Genomic DNA, 19399 nt, shown 5'->3' on the forward strand with positions numbered 1-19399 from the left:
AATCCCATTTTAACAGACTATATCCCTCCACGGTCCATCAACACTTTAGCACTTCTTCACAGCTGAAAACAGATGTGGCTTCTGCTAAAGTGTGAGATCCAACAACTTTATACTGTTAGTCTAAGTTTGCAGTGGGGTTTTCACTCCTTACGCAGAGCCTGAAATAGCCTTGTAACTTTCCCCTTTCTGCTGGTCAGAATCACACAGAGACTCTAGTATACATGGGGTTGTCTGCATCGTCAGCAAGGCCGTGACTTTTGACCTCAGCCCTGACGAGATTGGCACATATATGATGTTTCATGTACATTTTTTGTCTTCTAAGCACATGCATACATTGCTTTAGCATAGGCATGAGGCATTCATTCCAGTGATGCATTATGGGAGCTTTTCTCACGAAACAAGAGATAAACAGCTTGTCCTCCACCCCTATGGACACCGTGTTCTGCTATTGCCTGGTGTATTCTGCATGCTTTAAGCTTTAAGTAAGTGTGTGTTGCTTCCTGTCATGCCCAGCTGTCTGTGTTCATCCATGTTTGCGAAGCTAGAGATGAACCATGCGCTCCATGCAGCCTTTGAAACTCACCACTCCTGCTTCAAGGAGAAAGCCAAACCCTCCCCAATGCTCTTCAACTCCCCCCTGCACTCTATCCGAGAGCCAGACATGGATCTGTGCCAGGCCAGGCAAACCGCTCTATCCTCCAGGCATCACACCCCATTATCCCCCAAGGAACCACATCAGCACTGAGATGGGACCTGTTTTTCTGTAGCACCTTTCAAGCTCAAAGCACTTCCTGAGCTCTTGGCGACGATTCCCAGCGAACAGAGAGGTAAAAGGTCAGGCTAACTGCTTTAACCTAAGGTAAAGGCCAAGGAGGTTAATGCCAGTGACAACTGATGACTCACACCACAAAGCCCCTAGAAAGAACGCACTGCAAGATTGAGGATATCGTAGGCAGTTACTTTTATTGGGAACGATTAATACGCCGGCTAGCGGCATTTGGAAGCATTCCCAACTCTGATCTCCCACAATCCCGTGGCTCATGTTTCAGATTAAGCCTCGCAGCGACACCACAGCCTACACATCATCCAACCCCTTCCTTCTTGCCTCCACGCATGATCTTGCCGTCTGACCTCACTCCTGCTTGAGCGTTCCAGGCGAGCACAGCGCTCAAATTATCCTTCAGATTCTAATACAGCATAATCATTTGCCTGTCATTTTCATTTCATGCTCTTTACTTCTTCTGGGACTATTTTTGGGTGGAAAGCTGTAGGAAATTCAGATGTTCAAAAGCTTGCTGATTAGCCCTGTGATTAAAATGGATCGCTGGCTGAGCCTTCGCCAGAATCTAAAGCAGAGACTTCTACAGTCATTAAGAGCACTTTGTAACAGTTCACATTGCAGTGCCTAACTCCATCTGCTCTGCCCATTCTGATCACATTTAGTGTACGAACACAATTCGCTGAAAAGTAAACTCATACTCAAAGAAATATTTGATGCAATAAATATCCAAACCCAAAAGCCATTCAGTCTGAAAGCATTATTTTGCTGCTACATTAAATACGATTTTTCGACTTGCTCAGCCTGGGAATGAGAGTGGTATTTTGACCTCTCCCAGATTAAAGACGAGAGTTCTGTCACCCTTAGCTGGGTCTACATTTCCCACGATTCCTTACAGGGGGTGCGCTGTATGGCGGGCCCTGAAGGCATGTTCTTTTTTGACAGCATAGTTAGGAGGTGCTGATGAAAGTGGAGAGGCTACGTTGCCCCTGTACCCTCTCAAATTAGCACAGGAGCCCTGTTGCCTGTCACACGGGGGGCCCCGACTCACAGATTCAGTTGCAGTGTGAGCATTTATGACTGTGTTGCTGCCACTGATGCAGGTTTGGTGGTGCTGAGGTTGCGGATGTATATTTTTTTTATGTATATGTGTCACACAAGGAACAAAAACTCTCTCGGCCGTGTTGAATTTGTGGATGTGAATTTTTTATATATATACATTTAAAAAATTACATATTTATTCATGTGTGTGTGTGTGTGTGTGTGTGGCAAGCAAAAACTGTCTGCCTGTTTAATATAACTCCTACGCTCTATACATATTTCTGACCCACTTCTTCAGTGCAGAAATAAAAGCTGGATACCCTCCACCTGCATATCATCAAGCAATTAGGTAAGTTTGTCCATCTTTCACTCTAATGTTACATTCGACAGGCAGCAATAGGATAATCAAGACGTGTCAGATGACAGCGCGACCCCACAGGCAGCCAGAGTCATTCTCTTTCCTCCCTCTATACCTCATAAATATTATTCAGCATTGATTTCCACACCAATCTATCAACCTGACAGCTGCTCTCCCTCCCCCCTCTGATTTAACTTCAGTGGTTTCAGACTTTTTTTTGTCAGACTTTTATCTCATTTCCTCCCTGCTCTGGTCTGTCGGTGGACATTCATAATCACTTAATCCATAACAACACCTTTTTTTTTTTAACCACCGGATCTCCCATGCACACTTGCCAAAACACACACACAGGCCTCTCTGTCTGGTTGCCTGCTCACTGACCTGTGAGAAGTTCAGTCCATTCAGGGGATGACACTGTTCCTCCACCCTCTCCACAGCACCTGTCTGCTTCCCGAGACGCTCTGCCTCCTGCGCCATGAACAAATCGAGCACTGGAGTTCCCCTCGACCGCACATCTGCTTCAGTCAGAGAGTTCACCATCAGCATCACCCATACAGGCCTCTTGCGTTCCCAGTTCCCCGCAATGGCATTGAAGAGGTAGTCAGCATAAAGTCCACGGCCACGCTGATCTGCCGTCATCCAGAAGGGCATCATGTGTTTGACGTAGTCCAGGTGGCGCTTGAGGCGACGGTAGAGGTCGCGCGGCAGTAACGTCTGGAGGTTTTCTCCGTTGGGCAGAAGCTGGCAGCTGGTGAGTTTTGAGATGGTTAGAGGATTCGTGAGGTCCAGTTCAAAGAATACATTGGTGCTGGTCTGGAAGGCCTGTTTCGAGTTCTCAGGGATGTAGTCCCAGACTCGAGTGTAGGGGACGTGGATTGTCCCGAACAAATAGGACGGAGGGTAAGGAGGAGGCCGTTTCACAGTCCACAGGAATGAGTTCATGTCTTTCTGCTGTACGAAGAAAAAAGGAATAGAGAGGAGATTTTAAGGTAATTAAAGCATTGGACTGACACAAACACATCAAGGTTATTTCCTTTAACTCGAATAGCTTTATATTTAGAAAAGTAGCCTATATATTTTAATTTTATTATAATTTAAAAAAATCTTAATACATTTTTTTAACTGCATGAATCAAAGTAAACCACACTGATGAAGTATTGGACACCGATATAATAATCTTAACTGGATTCCACAGAGTAAGACATTAACTTTTTCCTTATTCACAGTCAAACTGAGAGAAAAAAAGCACCGTATAGTAGCTGTATCACAGAGGAGTCGGTTCATGCCAGTGCACTGATAGAGCTGCCGTATTAAATCTGGGGTGGAAATGTTTAACTGGGGTTCTTAGTTTACAGTGTGCCTCTCCTCGTAAAAAGGGCCTTTACACTCCGCAGAGCTGCAAACCTCTGCTGTTCTGCACCCTCTGAAACTCTCAAGTATTTACTAGTTGCTGAGGCTGTCAATAGCTGTGCCCTCGTAAAATGTAACCTTCAATGAACAACTCACTCTTAAACGGTCAATCTTTAATTTGAATGAATTGTTCATCCACCTCAGATCAGGAAAGAGCAGTTTAGAGTTTATTAACCACTAGTCAGAGCTGATGGTAATGAGAGCAGAAAGAACTGCAAGTGATGTTTGACTATATTTTTTGAAGTTCCCCCTTCCCCAGGTATCTTATACTTGCACACAACTCTTTTTTTCTTTTTGACTGGATCTATTAAGTAGGCCTACATTGCGAAACGCAATTCATACAGAAATGACTTGGATATACACCTCTTCCATTATATCTGAATTAGACATTTTAATATTTTTATTGAGGGTGTTATGTGCAGAAAGCTATTTTGCTGTCATGTGACAATAACACATTAAGACCCCCATGTCATTCAAAAAATGTTTTACCTTTTTTTGGATCAAATCAAATAGAGTAAATGTAAGCAACTCTCCATGGCTGAAATAAAAATATGATATATATGCCTAATGATTTTTTTGAAAATAGTGATAAAATATTTCAGTACTGTTTACTTGGTTATATGTGATATTTTAGGGTCATGAAATCAAAATATATATTTTTAAATGGTATAAATGTTTATCAAAAATGTATGAAACCAACATAAATGCGAATGCATTTCTAAGAACTTGCATGTTTTAATATTATCTTTTTAAATTTGTAACCTGACATCCTTATTGTTGTTAATGTTGCTAATGTGCCTTGGCTGTCAGCATTTATTTAGCTATAGGCTCTATTCCTTTATTCCTTTTTTCTAGGTCTTCAAGCCTGAAGTCCTTGTTCGTTAATGGCCACGTGCGACGGCTCTTGTATTAGCCTAAATGGACACCTGTGAAAATGACTCGAACACTGACCAGCTTTACTGGAGAGAAGCTTATACTAAAGTAATATATTGTGTATTAGCCGGTCACATTTGCAGACCCTCTGCTCTGTTTTATAGAGTAATTTCTTAACCAAAAACAGGCCTCGCAGTACTCGCGCATTATGAATTACATAAAGAATGCACAGGTCATGTCCTGGACAATGGGGCCATTAATGATATAAATCTCCAGGAAAAGATAAACATTAATTGTCAAAACAAATAGAGAGGTAAATTGGCAGAACGTTTGCGTGCATAATGCATTCATTTTCGGATTAGTAACCTATATTTAACAAAGTCTGTTGCATTTTAGCCTAAATATAGGCTGCTCAAACACTATTGAATGTGCGAATCTCTATTAAGATTTGGGATAGTCAATATGTTTACTTTAAAGGAATATAATGCATCATCTTTCCTTATGATTTCCACCCCGACCGACGAGGAATTCTCTCCTCAACACATTGTATGGCTCAGATGAAAGCGAGACATTAATTGCGTTAAACAGACTCGCGCACTTGCCAAATCATAATGAAGTAAATATGCTCGATAACTACTTTAACAGTTCTCGTCTCACGCACTGAAACTTGATCAGTTTATGGGGGTCAGTGATTTTTTCCCATATAAATGCATTTGAAGTCTATTCACCCGTGGGCTTCCCCTTTTTCCTTTGACACATAAACTGGCATTGCACTGGCAAGAGTTTAACGGTATTTCACTTGGCACAAAAATTCATTTTTCAGGCCCAGATTTCTACGAGTATATGACAAGAAGTGACACGCGGTTGGCTGGACGCCACTAAAATAATTGTTTAAAAACAATAAATTCCTATGGCTCAATTATTAACTGGAATGCAATAAATCTAATAATAATAATATACAAATAATTGTTTCTATTGCGATTATAATAGGGATTTATATGATAACTATTTTATTTTAAAATATTATCTAGGCCTAGGCTATATTTGGTGTTGTTAATAATACGAAGAGGAACAATATCGTGCAGAATAATTAAATAATAAGAAACGAAGATCACTTTAATCTAGTAGCAAAAGTTTTATGTTAAAATAAATGTTAAAAAATCATAATTTAGTACCCAGATGCAATTTTAGTTTGAGAAAAAGATCGTATGGCTACAGATAAAACAAATGCATCTATTTTTAATTCATTCAATTTTCTTTAATTTTATTCAACTAAAACTTTTATTAAACATAGGCCTACACGCATTCTACTCATTTTGATTTAGCCTATAGTGTCTTGACAATCTGGAGAAAAAAAAAGAAAAAAAACAGTTGTTGATAATAAAAGCACCTCTTTAAAATAGCCCACACCAGCAGCGGAGAAGATCAAACAGCGAATCAATTTATACTGTTTATAATATCATTCAAGATAGATCTAGTTAACATGTAATTTACGAGGATCTCCAAAGGTGCGTGCATTGCGCGCGAAGCAACTGCAGAAAGTGCGTTTGAGACAAACTCACCGATACGGGCTTGTCACATTGCCGCGTGCTCTCGTGCGTGTCCCGGGGTGAGCCCACTTGAAAGAAAGCGCATAAAGTTACCAACCATCGTAGTCCCGAGTGACAGTTCATTTCGAGATGAGAGGGCACAGGACACCTCACGTTTCCCTCAGCTCCGTTACCTCTGTTGTTTACAAGTTTTTCCTGGTTTCACAGCACAAATGAAGTGTTTTACGCCGGTTACGATAATGAGCTCACATTTGCCGTCTCGAAAGGGAAGCATTCTGCCCCTCCGCCATTCTACTGCCCCAGACTATCAAAGAGATTCGCGTTGTCTCCTGTCTCTCTCTCTCTCTCTATCTCTCTCTCTCTCGCTCTCTCTATCTCTCTCTCTGTCCAGTTGCCCAGCTGTGGAGAGCACAAACTCTGCGCTGCGCCCCTCAAGTTTCCAGCTTAACTGCGCCGAGAACGTGAAACGCCTTGAATGTTTCCCCCTCTGCTTGTTTTACAAGAGGAGGGGAGAACAGGTTCTTTCAGAGGACGAGAGTGTGTAGCATTTCGACGGTCATAGAACAGAGCATTGATCTTTAGCCTGTAGCTATATTGAAAATATTGCATTTTTCATTAGATGAATGTAGACTTTTCATTAGATGGATGTGCATGAATCGAAGTAAACCCCATAAAATATCCTGTTAAATCTGCTGTGAAACGGACAGCTCTTGTCGCCAGAAATTCACCTGACGACGTTTCGGTCATGACGGAAGAAGTTTTGTGCTCTAGCTTATATTTTGCGATTTCATACAGCTATATCATCTACTACTGCGGTATAATGTTAATATTCCTGCTGACTTGGATTACTAAAATCTGCTTTGTACCTTAAAATATAACCACCATAATTTTACATGCCACGTGATGAACAATGAGGCTACTATTAAATGTATGGATAGTTAGCACAGTGTTACACAAAATACCATCCAGGGTAACACGCATGACAGTACAAGCATTAACTAAACAACAAAAAGTGTTACACCCTAATTTCAAAAAGTAAGTCAATTTAGATAAACAGAATGTGATGTAATGTGGGGACTCATGGGAATGCCTTTATTGATATGCCTTTCATTGTGTTTCACTGTAAATTATATCTTGTATTTTTCTAAACAAAATACATTTTAACATTACTCTAAATATGCATGTATTATCTTGTTAAATATAGATTTGCACTGTAAAATAGGCCTGTCGGCTATATTAATTCATACTTTTTACTTTCATAATCACATTTTTTAATATTTTACAGTGAAATTGCATTTATCCATTAATCTATCTGCTTTTTCTGTTAAAACTGCATATTTTACAGGGAGTTAAAATAATCCGGCAGTGGTTCTTAAAGGGTTAGTTCACCCAAAAGTTAAAATTCTGTCATTAATTACTCACCCTGCACGTCAGTCCAAACCCGTAGGGCTTTTGTTCATCTTCAGAACACAAATGAAGATATTTTTAATGAAATCTCTGAGCTTTCTGTCCTACCATTGACAGTCTATGCAACTACAACTGTCAAGCCCTAGAAAGGTACCAAAGACATCATTAAAGTAATATGTGTGACTCCAGTTGTTTAACCTCAATTTTATGAAGGGACGTGAGTGCTTTGTTTGCACAAAAAACACGAATTAACACTTTATTTACAAAATATTAATCTCCGACACGTGTTGACGCGAGAGCAGACGCTTTGGAAATTAATATTTTATAAATAAAGTGGTAAATTGTGTGTCACTTGCGCTTCATAAAATTGAGGTTAAACCACTGGAGTCACATGGATTACTTTAATCATGTCTTTATACCTTTCTCGGGTTTGAAAGTGGTATTTGCGTAGGCTGTCAATGGAGGAACAGAAAGTTCACAGACTTCATTAAAAAGATCTTCATTTGTGTTCCGAAGATGTTACAGCACAAACGACGTTCTTCATGAATTTGTAAATGTCATCAGGGTCTTTTATTGTTTAAATGTTTCGTTTTTGACATATTGTACTGTTTACCCTCAATTCATCACTGTCACAATCTATTTGACAGTAATGCGTTTTGGCTATTGCCTCTAATCATTTTTGCATTGACGTGTACTGGATCGCAGGCGTAGCTATGATTAATGGATCCAAACATTGTAGGAAGTAATGCCTGCAAAAATATATTTTAAGTTTGTTTTTCATTCCATGTCTTAAGGATGTGTCACTCCGGCCAGTAACACCGGTGGATGAATGGCAGTGCTGAAAGCCAGTTGTCGTGTTTCCGCAGTCCCAAGCTCTGGTGCCGTGACCCGTGTTATTGTCCGAGTGGATGGGCGAGTGACAGTGTCAAGTAGTGGGCAATTAATCATACGGATCCTTCAAAACAAGTGCTACATAGAGCTCCGCTGGTGACAGCAGAAAGGGTCGACACAAGAGCCCCTTTGTGTTTCCATCACGTCTCATTCTCCAGACTCTCCACAGGTCCGTATGGGGCTCCAACGCCGGCGTACTTGCTCTTACCTACTGTATATTTTCTGTCGGCTCAGTGATTACACCACACTGATTACAACCTTATATTTGTTTATGTGAGTGCGAGCCTGCTCAACCAGGCCTTGATGATCTGCAGTATCAGTAAGTTTTAAAGCAGCATGTTTCAATCACAAGCGTTGATGAACGATTAAATTATATATATCTGGCTACAGTAAAGTAGCTAATGAACGGCTTTAGCTAAAATATTCCTCGCAGTTTACCCCACGTGCTCTAGTTACGGTAAGAGCTTCAGTGAGAATCAGTTTTCAGTCTGAATGATAGATAATCCCGTTTAATTGTGTTTTTCTACGGCTCATTGACCGTATGTGCCGTTTAGCGGGTTTATTTGACTGTTACTCTCATGGTGAATGTCAATGTGAGCCCACATCTGCCTTCTCTCATTGTGTGTTCTGTTATTGAGATCTTTTCTCTTCGTACATGTCTTCTGTATCACCTGTGGCCACCTGCTGAAGCATTTACCTGTTGAAATGACGCCTGGGAAGAGCTCAGGGTCTTAGGGTGATTTTCACATTCTTGGCTGGCAAGTGCCGAATATTCCTGGATCTGCTCCAGAGCTTGAAGCACATTTATTGTGCACTAGGATAGTGGAAATAAAACAGTTAAATGTTAATGTTCTGGTTGTTTCTTTAATGGATGCCTTGGGAAGCATAAAACTAAGAGCATGTGTGTTTTTTATGGTCACAGCGCTGTCATAGTTCGTATCTGCATTCATTCACCTCATCGTCAAGCTCAACCCTTCAACTGGACGTTCAACCAAACAAACACGCTGACAGACCAGTCTGCGCTCTCATATGCCGTCAAGCTGCTTTTTATGATGGAGTGGGTAATGTCTTTCACCTCAAGGTTCCTCAAGGCGCTTGTTTTTGTGTTTCTGAGGCCGAGAACTGAAGCTTTGACGTTTCACAGCTCTCCCCCGAATGAGCTCATGAATCATGATTAAGTCGAGAACAAATGTCTTCATTTATATTTGAAGGTCATTTCTGTTCATTTGGGAGCCTGTGCTAATTTTGATCTCTTTTTGGTGCCTTACCTGCTGTGTCCATTATAATATGTTTAACTTGTTGATCTTTAAAACGGCGCCCTCTATTGCCCACTCATGGTATTGCAAGAGTTTGTGAGAACAAACTAAGAGAAACGACCATTGTGCTACTCTCAGTAACTTAAGACAAAGTCAAACAAAAGGAAAAGTTCCCAGCAAGAGGGTTATGAAGAAATTAAAAAGAAAACCACTCAGTCCAGACCGTGCTGCTCATCCTGACAGTTCTGTAGCCGAACATGAGAATACTGCAGTCAATATTGTCTGTCGCCCAAACCAAAAACAACACAACACGGCCTTGTTGTCAATATTGAGGTATTGTTGTGGTTTCCAGCATTTTGGATTTCCTAGGACAGTATGGGGCAAAGCGGTCCTCACAGAAGGGGGTTGCAAGTGTCGTTTAGGGGTCACTAGAAGAAACATGAGGCTCTGAGTTAAGTGAACTAGTAATAAGCCTAAGGAGAGAAAAAAAAGTTTAAGATTTCACAGTTTTCATGCCAAAACATGAATAACTTGTGTAGTTATGACAGCAAAGTGTAGCAAACTACAAAAACAATAAAGGAGAACGACTCCGTTTACGACTGTTTGAACTATGTGCTTTCCTGGCGTGTGCTCACACGCAGACAAAGACTGTCGGGCTATCTCATGAATCAGTATGAGAGAGATGGAGAGAAAGAGTGAAAGTGAGAGGGGGGATGTGGAGAGATTCAGATGATGATAAGATTGGAAGGCGACAGACGGATGGTTGTTCGCTTTCTTTTAGACTATGATGGAAATCCTTACAGATCGAATTTGAAAGGCTGCTTCCAGGGAATATCGGAAACTGTGGATGGAATTGCTTAGCTTTGTTTGTTTGATGTTGGAATAGGCTTAACGGACTTGTTAGTGTATGTATGTAGGAGAGAGAGTGGAAAAACAGTGTTCATAACCTCAGAAAACACTGAACAATCACATCAAAGAGCTTGCAAACAAAGGCTTCCCATAATGCAACAGTGCTTTCTTTTTAGATCAGAGATTATGTGTGTAATTGCATGATGATCTGTGGGGGACCCCTGCTATGGCTTCATCTGTTACTGGGGTCTCTCAGTGTTACAGTCTGAATAGACTGCATAACTGCATCTATTCATGATGCAACTGTACAAAGAGCTCCAAAATTACTGCTGGTTAAAGATTGTGGTGGTTTAATATACTGAGACCTGGAAGCCTAGATTTGGACAAAAGAAATCATAATATTATGGAAATAACAACTAAGGCATCATTGTCAGGCAGCAGTTCATTCACATTCACCACAAATCGGCTTATCCAAGAGATGCTAATACATAGCAGACTGGCAACAGGGATCCAGAATTTCCCATAGGGAAAAGGTACTCCATACCGAAGCCGGTGTAAATCATTTATTCTCTGACCATGTAATTATAGGGTTTGAAGGAGCACTTAATCTGACCAAAGCAGGCAAACATTTATTGTCATAAATTTGCCAATCACAATGTACTGACACACCATTAGATGTAGTATATCATCTCCTGTTTAAAATGTACTTGTGTGTGTGTGTTTAAGGCAGAAATGGGTGGGGGGTGGCCAGAGAGCTGCCTAAGAAAATATGGAGAGGCCAGTTTCCTGGCTGCAGCGTACTGTGTAGGGTTTTTATGAGTGGTGAAATCTTAACCATGTTTATCCAGCGTTTTTCCAGTGTTCTTAAAGAACATCTTAGTTTCTTGACCTGGATTACTTGTCAGATTTTGAAATGTTGTGTGTGTGTGTGTGTACATGGTTAAAAATATGACAAAGAAGCCTAGTCTTTTTTAATCAATAATGAATACATTTATATATTATTATTTTTATTAATACATTTCTGTCATGACAACTCTTGGAGTGTTTGGCATGATCATGGATATGACAATGTTCATATTTGGTCTTGGCGGAATAGATCTGCCATGCTGCTGCTGTTGCAGAGCATATCCGGGACTTGCTACTGCCAATACATACGCAATACGCTGCTGTGAGCAAGTATATTGTACATGAATTACCCATAGCAGATCTATAGCCTACAGGTGGAGCTGGGGAAGGTGGAGGGTTTCCAGTAAACACGTCATCAGAGAAGAGAAGAGATGTCGCTACAAGAGGGAGGGGAAGGTATTTTGATTAAAGATAATAAGGGCACATTAACTGTAAAAACATTATTTGTACGGATAAGTCGTTACAAGTTGTAAATACTGTAATATTCCATAAAAAAATACGAATATTCAATGTGACTATAAGTAAGGCAAAAGGTGTGAAAATAAACATTTAGTTCCATCTGTTACTTTCAAACTTTTCAAAGAATAAAAAAAAATTTGTTTTTACAAAAGAACCTCTTTAGATCATATGTTGGTATAAAGGCACCTTTGAAGTCCTGCAAAAATGGCTGAACTGATGGTTATCTCTCTCATGTTGGCACCTTTAAATGTTTGTGTGTTCATGCTGTGATTTGAGCTTGTGATGATTATTTCTGTCTCAGCAATCATAGATAAATCAAAGAAGGCCAGCAGGCCATGGGAGAGAGTTGTGGACTGCTTCCCCAGTCTGTCAAGTGGACATAATTGCAATGCCATTTTTAAAAGCTTGGAGAAGTGCATTACGAATTCTGTCAAACTACATCATTTTCTTGTCTTGGCATAATCACGTTCTTGTCATGTCTGTGTAATTTTGCACTAGAGATGATGTCCTGTAAGTACTTCACTGGATAAATAAAACTCAGATAGATATCCTGTCCAGCATTTTTTGTCTTGAATAATCTTCAGTGATAATTTGTCTTCAATGACTCAAAGCTCTCCAGGGATGCTAAAAATGCAAGTACTTTTCTCAGGACGAAAAAAGGACGTTGAAGTAAAAAGAAAAAATGCTCTGCCTTTGGTTGCAATGACAGATTCTGCACTCTCTGACAACACAGTTGTGCTTTCCTACAGTTTGTTTTCATCCAGTGCTGTCAGTAAACAGCACGATCAGATCCCGACTTTCTTCCGCTACATGTTTTCAATTTCCGCTCACAAACAGTTGTTGCTCTCTGGCTCAACCCAGAAGCAAAGAGACGCTGTCAGTAGGGACATGATAAAGTCTAGGAAGCATCCTACCCTCCATCCCTTAAATTATCATACCACCCCTCTTCCCAACGAACGGCACATAACCGGAAAAAAACAATGAGTGTGGGCGCTTCCAGGAAAAGCTCAGTTCTCATTTTCTGCTTCTCTTGCTGATTCTGAGCATGTGTCTGAGCTTTTACTGTAATCTACAGTACGCCTAGGAAAAGGAAACATGCGTTATGCTGATTTGCTTATTGTCCTGCCAGCGGCCATGGCCTGACGTGCCTGTTTGTGCAGACGCACTTCACACACATATGTTTGTATGGAAGAAATTATACAAGTATGTGAATGAATCATTCATGTCAAATTTCCAGGCACGAAAAGTAGTGTTGAAATCATTATCATATTTATTATAAAATCATATTAATCAATAACTTTGATGATGAGGTGGTCATATTGTCTTTAGAATGGCTGATCCGGGTCCTGATGCTGGATGTCAATCTAATTAGCTCTTATTCATGTCAATCAAAGTGTTCCCTGTAAAAGAAGTACTCTAATATTTGTATTTTGAATGTGCACTAAATCTTAAAAGTATAATATAATATTAATGAAATAAAAGGTCATAAGTGTACACTTTTAAAATGAGGTGCATTTTATAATAATGTCATCTTAAAAGTTTTACTTGAAGGTACGCGTGTATTTTGATGTGTTGACTAAAGCCTACTTAAGCACATATAGTATACTTGTTTATAATTTTAACTGTTATTCGATATTACTTTTAAAGTTATTTTTTAAATTGCAACTTTATAATCACAAAACTGTAATTACAAATAATTATATTTAATTACATGACAAGTTTAGATAAACGTGACGTTAACATTTTATTTCACCATAAATGTTTGTCAGTATATTCGGCAGTACATTAACCATAATTCAAGTCAATAGAAGTAATTATGACATATGTATAAAGACGTACTATTTAAGTGGGTCAAAAAACAAAACAAAGTTCAGCTGCATTTAATATGCATTTAAAACACAATACATTTTAATTTAATTGTAAATTACATGCAGTAAGTGTTCAGTTTGCACTTAAAGTTTTTTTATTATTTTTTTTTATATATACTATGTAAGTCAATGGGGCCCGTTTGGTGACCAACATTCTTCAAAATATCTTCTTTTGTGTGAAAGAAATTCATACAGAAATTCCACAACTTGAGGGTGAGTAAATGATGACAGAAGTATATTATTTTCATTTAGTGAGTACTTTTTTAAAGTATGCTATACTTCTTTTTCCACAAGGGCTTGCCTTTCTAAAGCCTCAGCTAGACTCAGTTCCTCTGGGCTGGACTCCACTAAAGTCTGTAGGGGTTTGTTTTAAGTGTGGGCAAAGGTGAAGAACTAAAACACACACCACTCAACAGGCGGTTAAAAACACAGCAAGGCCCGTATGAAGGCAGAAAGCTTGATTAATGGCTGCGTTCACGGTCCAGCCAGATTCATGTGGCATCAAACATGAGATTCCTGATTCCTCTTAAATCAATCTCAGAGAATTGCAGATTTCCCGGTGTTGAGTTACATCATATCTCAGATGCTGTACGTGATATAGAAGCGTTTCCCTCAATTTGATTTCAATGAGATGAGTGCCTTATGCTCAGACATAATAAACAACAGTCATCCTCTTCGTTTTTCTTTCTTTTTTCCACTCCACTGTCAAACACAGATTTCATCCACATGGAGACATGTTATGAAACCCTTTTATGTGTTTCTGTTTGCAGAACTCCCTCTTCAAGACAAGCCACAGCCGATCAGAGCATCATCATGTGTTGGGTTTAAATGATGCATGGATGGATGAGAAGCATGCAGGTACTGCAGTCTGACTTTCATATGAGTGAGATTACAGATAAAACGTCATGTATCATTGTTAAGTTGATAAAACTATTTTCAATAAAAATGGAAGAGAGTTCTATGAATATTTTTCCGTAAGTGAATTTATCCATACTCAGATATTTATATTACCCATAAAGTCACAAGATAAGCATAGCATGTTATTTAATTGTAAAAATATTCAAATAGTTCTTGGGGGTTTTTTGCTAAAAATGCTCATGAGGGTCATTTTGGTCAATTCAATTTTATTTCCATAATTTGATGGATTTCCAAGTGAAACAGGATATTCAATGAGAAAAATTTGTAGTGCGGCACTTGATTATATCCATGAGGAATTGATTGGCTTGTGAAAATAGGGAGTTATATGCTAGATTGGAGCCAGATTTAAGGGGCGGATTGAGAGATTTGTAATATTATATGAAAGGAAAGTTGTTTAGGAAGCAGAGCAATTATTATTTATTTATTTTTAGATTACAAAGTTAAACTTTTTTTTAAGTAGCATGCAGGACTGCTTGTGCACTATATGCCAGAAATGTGTACAAAGTCAATTTTATGAAACAAAAAAGGTTGATCTTACAGTGACTTGTTTCAGCTAATGTTAAATCTTTACTTATGAAGTAAAAAGGTCAATTTTGGTGACTTGTTTCAGACAATATGTTACAAATAAATAAATAAATGACTTCTAAAACATAAAACGATGAAGCCATATATATATATAGAGAGAGAGAGAGCTATATCTGATACCCAGTCAACTTCTTCAGTGTGTTCGCTTCTCATTTAGTCGTCATATAGTGTTTGGAGACACCACTTCTGTTTTGAAGACGCAGGACTCAGACAGTAAATGAGCCGCGGTGTAGGTAATTGGGGAAATAATCCCCCTTGAGCTGCAACAGCATTTTTACAAAAAAAATATTAAGTGGAAACAATTTCATAGCCTGACCACCATATGCAAGAGGAGGAAAGACGGAGATGAAAAATTGCAATAATCCCTTCTTTCCTGTTTATCCTGGCTCAGTTTGATGGTATGTGATACACTGATAAAACAAGGAACCGATGTTTGATGCAGAGGGAAAGGGTTTCTAATGTCAGACGGACCCTTAGATGTTGTAAATTAAAATTAAAGTAGGAAAAACTGTGTTCTTGCACGTATGAAATGTGTTGTTAACGTAAAGCAGCACTGTAATTAGTATGGTGACCGAGAGCTAAAAAGTAGAGTGCTTTAATCAATGTAACGCTAAAAAAAAACTAACGTTAATTTGTCTTGTGAAACTTGTGAAAAGATCCATGCATACTCGTGTAGTATAAATGATGAATTAGGCCTAACTCTATGAGAAATCACAGAGGTCCCTGTTCTTTTCCAGTTCTGTTAGATTTTTTGTATGATTACCAAACAGCTATGAAAGCTAAAGAGCAGACCTGCCCTTCAAACAGTGCTTAGAGTCTGCTGAGGCTTTGTTCATGGGATTTTGCACATGGTTAATTAGATTAGATTAGCACAGATTCCTCTGCTATTCACATTAATAAGCTTGTCTGTGTGGGTGTTTATAAATGTGTGTGTGTGAGAGAGAGAGAGAGAGGGACTCTCAGTGTTTTCCATGACAGGGGCCAGACAGACCCCCGGGCCCAAGTCTCTCCCGACAGAGCCTGTGATTTATCATCTGTAAGCCCCTTGCTTCAAATCTACACACACACATAGACTGATCAACCAAGTTCTCATGTGGTTAACCACTCCTCAAAAAGACAAATCTCTCAATTCTTAACTCTCTTACATACAGTGTGGAAGGCACTGTCACTCCAAGAAATGCAGTTTGTGCAAAAACAAGACACCACTGTAAAGTACACTCTTAAGAAAAATGGTTATAAACAGTCATAAATATACATAAACAGTACCAAATTAGGGTTCTTCAGCTTGTAACAATAGCAGAACACTTTTTGGTGCTAAATAGAACCCTTTTTATGAGGTTCCATGGTGTTATAAATAACCTTTTCAATGATATTTATTATCAATCATATTAGTATATTAGTAGCCTATATTAGTATCTTCATATTATTAATATTACTATTATTACTATTATTTTTTATAAATTATATATATATATATATATATATATTTAGCCCTCTATCTGCCTGGTCTTATATCGTGTTGCCTCTATTCTGGTTTTACATAAAAAAAAAAAAAAAAATGCTGTGTCAATTAGGTACTTACATTTTTTATTGACATGGCAGATTGTAGCAAAAATTAGAGTGCTCTAAGAGGATACCTGAATACTTTAATAAATAACAATTGACATTGAACACAATATAGATGTAATGAAGACTAAGTTCCAGTGAAATACCTTCACAATCCTCTATGATGTCTTTATACGTCCTTCATTATGTGTGTATTCTGAGTGGCAGTTTCTCTCAGATGATGAGGTTATGATACGTGACAGCATCTGAAATACACAATTGAGTTTAGAGTTACATTGTGTCTCTTCCATTTGATTATGTAAAAACAGTTATGTTCATGAAGGCCAGAATTAGCAAAAATGGACTGAATGAGCCGTTTGTTTACAGCAAAAAGTTATATAAAGTCATGGTATAGCTTTTTTTTTGTGACTGGGTATGTTTAGGCATAAAGTCATAATTAAAAAAATCAAACAATATGGATCATAAATTCCATATCTCGGTTAGCCTACTTTGTGGAGAAGAGAAGATGAGTAGGCTATCCTTAACTGAACAGAGCTGCTCACACTTAATGTTCTGTTAAACTAAAAAAGAGAAAAAGACATGATTGTTAGGAAATGATTGTAATTTTTTTTTTATAATTTATTGACATTTTAATAAATAAATCATTTACCTGTTGAGAGTATGTTGATAGTCTGTGTAGTTGAGCTCCAGAAAATCAGTAATGAGGAGGCTTTGACAGTTACAGATTTGAAACACAAAAAGGCGGGAATAAAGAACCCTAAACTCTAACACAAAGAACCATTTCAGCATATAAAGGGTTCTTTAGGACGATATGGTAAATATAACTGTTACTATGCGTAAAGAACCTTTAAAGAACCTTTTTTTTTTTTTGGAGAGTGTAGGATCATCATACCTATTTTTCATAATTTAATCTAAAAACACTTCTAACTAGTAAACAGTAAATGTATATAAATACACCATTCAAAAGTTTGGGGTTGGCAAGATTTTAAACATCTTATGCTCGCCAAAGCTGCAAATGATCAAAGTAAAGCCAGTAATATTTTTGAAATATTAGTACAATTTCAATATATTTTAAAATGTAATTTATTCCTGTGATGGCAACACTGAATTTTCAGCATCATTACTCCAGTCTTCAGTGTCACATGATCCTTCAGAAATCATTCTAATATGCTGATTTGCTGCTCAAGCAACATTTCTTACTAAATGTTGAAAACAGTTGTGCTGCTTAATATTTTTGTGTTAACCGTGATGTTTTTTTTCAGAATTCTTTGATTAGGCTAATAGAAAGTTCTTTTTGAAGTAGAATCTTAAAAAGAAAGTTCAGATCAAATATTTTGTAACATTATACACTCAATATTGATCAATTTAATGCATCCTTCTTGAATCAAAGTGTACTAATGTACTATTTTCAGTAAAAATCTGAAATCCCAAAACTTTTAGTACAGTATATTTGTATATATACACACCCACAATCAATTTTGGCCTCCAAGTAGAGTTAAAGGTAGGGTAGGCAATTTCGGTAGCAAGCTGGCGGATGTTTGAACAATGTACTTTTACACAACAAACTCTAAATCGGTTTTGCCCTCCAAGAGGAGTGCATCAAATTTAGTGTGTGAGCCTGGGCCGTAAAGATGACGAATGTCAGCATTTGTTTTCCCATCAGCGGCGAGGCAAGTTTCACCCAGGAGAGCTCTCTGTCACAGCCTTCACACTTCCACAGCTCTCAGGGGGTCAACAGTGTGTGGAAATGACCGCCCTCAGCAACCTCTGCACCACAGTAAATCAGGCCTTGATGATGACGCTGCTGCTGCACTTTTCAGGTTCAGGGGAGGAGGAGGAGTATCAGATGAGAGGGAAATGAGAGGAGAGATGAGAGAGGAGGATTTAGTGTGTGGGAGGATTGCGGTTTGAGGTTGATTTGAAGCTCTCCCAGGTTGCCTCGGATCTCCGTCATCTCCATGGTTGCTTTTCTGTTCATGAGGCAAAGTTTTGTTTTTCTTTTCGAGTTCTGTTGGTGACTTACTGTACGCGTGCGACTCTCGCATTTCACAGAGCCCACATTCAGAAAATGGATATATTTCTTTAATATTAAAGGGGTGGTTAATAATGATTTCACTTTTCTAACTTTAGTTAGTGTGTAATGTTGCTGTTTGAGTATAAACAACATCTGCAAAGTTACAACGCTCAAAGTTCAAAGCAAAGGGAGATATTTGCTTTTAAAGAAACTGCTTTTTAAGCAGGGACTACATGACATTCCTCCTGGGTTAGTGACATCACCAACCCTAAAATGTACATAAACCCCGCCCACCGTGAACGCGATTTATAGATAATCATAACAGAATATACTAATCAATGACTAGAAGATAACTAGACATAAGCTACATAAATTCATCAGCTAACCATTCAGAAATGTCCTGTTGCTTCTACATGTCGTCACTTCTTCTTGAGTCTCTCCATCATTGTCTGACTTCGGTTTGAACATAAAAGGCTAAAAGTTTTAGAAATTTTCTGTGTGAGGTAAAAGGACACAAGCTGTTGAAGCTCCGCCCTCTGTGCCGGGAGCAGCAGCTCGTTTGCATTTAAAGGAACAGACACAAAAACGGTGCGTTTTCGCTCACCCTCAAAAAGTGACAATTTTAACATGCTATATAAAAATATCTGTGGGTTATTTTGAGCTAAAACTT

The 19399-nt window shown here is 38.6% G+C and overlaps 1 protein-coding gene and 1 long non-coding RNA gene across 2 annotated transcripts in view; one reads left to right on the forward strand and one right to left on the reverse strand.

The window, feature by feature from the left end:
• The window catches only part of trabd2b (TraB domain containing 2B), a 56798-nt gene extending 50105 nt beyond the window's left edge, over positions 1 to 6693 (reverse strand). The window contains exons 1-2 of the mRNA XM_082187598.1: positions 6023 to 6693; positions 2559 to 3128 (exon numbers count right to left, since the gene is read on the reverse strand). Of these exons, the coding sequence (XP_082043724.1) occupies positions 2559 to 3128; positions 6023 to 6133 (681 nt within the window). The 5' untranslated portion in view covers positions 6134 to 6693. The remainder of the gene's footprint in view (positions 1 to 2558; positions 3129 to 6022) is intronic.
• On the forward strand, positions 3045 to 15222 carry LOC309512165. The gene is made up of 3 exons (XR_014210914.1): positions 3045 to 3166; positions 8212 to 8477; positions 14417 to 15222. It is a non-coding gene; the product is annotated as an uncharacterized lncRNA (long non-coding RNA).
• The last annotated feature ends 4177 nt before the right edge of the window (positions 15223 to 19399 follow it).

The sequence above is a fragment of the Leuciscus leuciscus genome (genome assembly GCF_965113295.1).
Source record: "Leuciscus leuciscus genome assembly, chromosome: 13".
NCBI classification, from domain to species: Eukaryota; Metazoa; Chordata; class Actinopteri; order Cypriniformes; family Leuciscidae; genus Leuciscus; species Leuciscus leuciscus.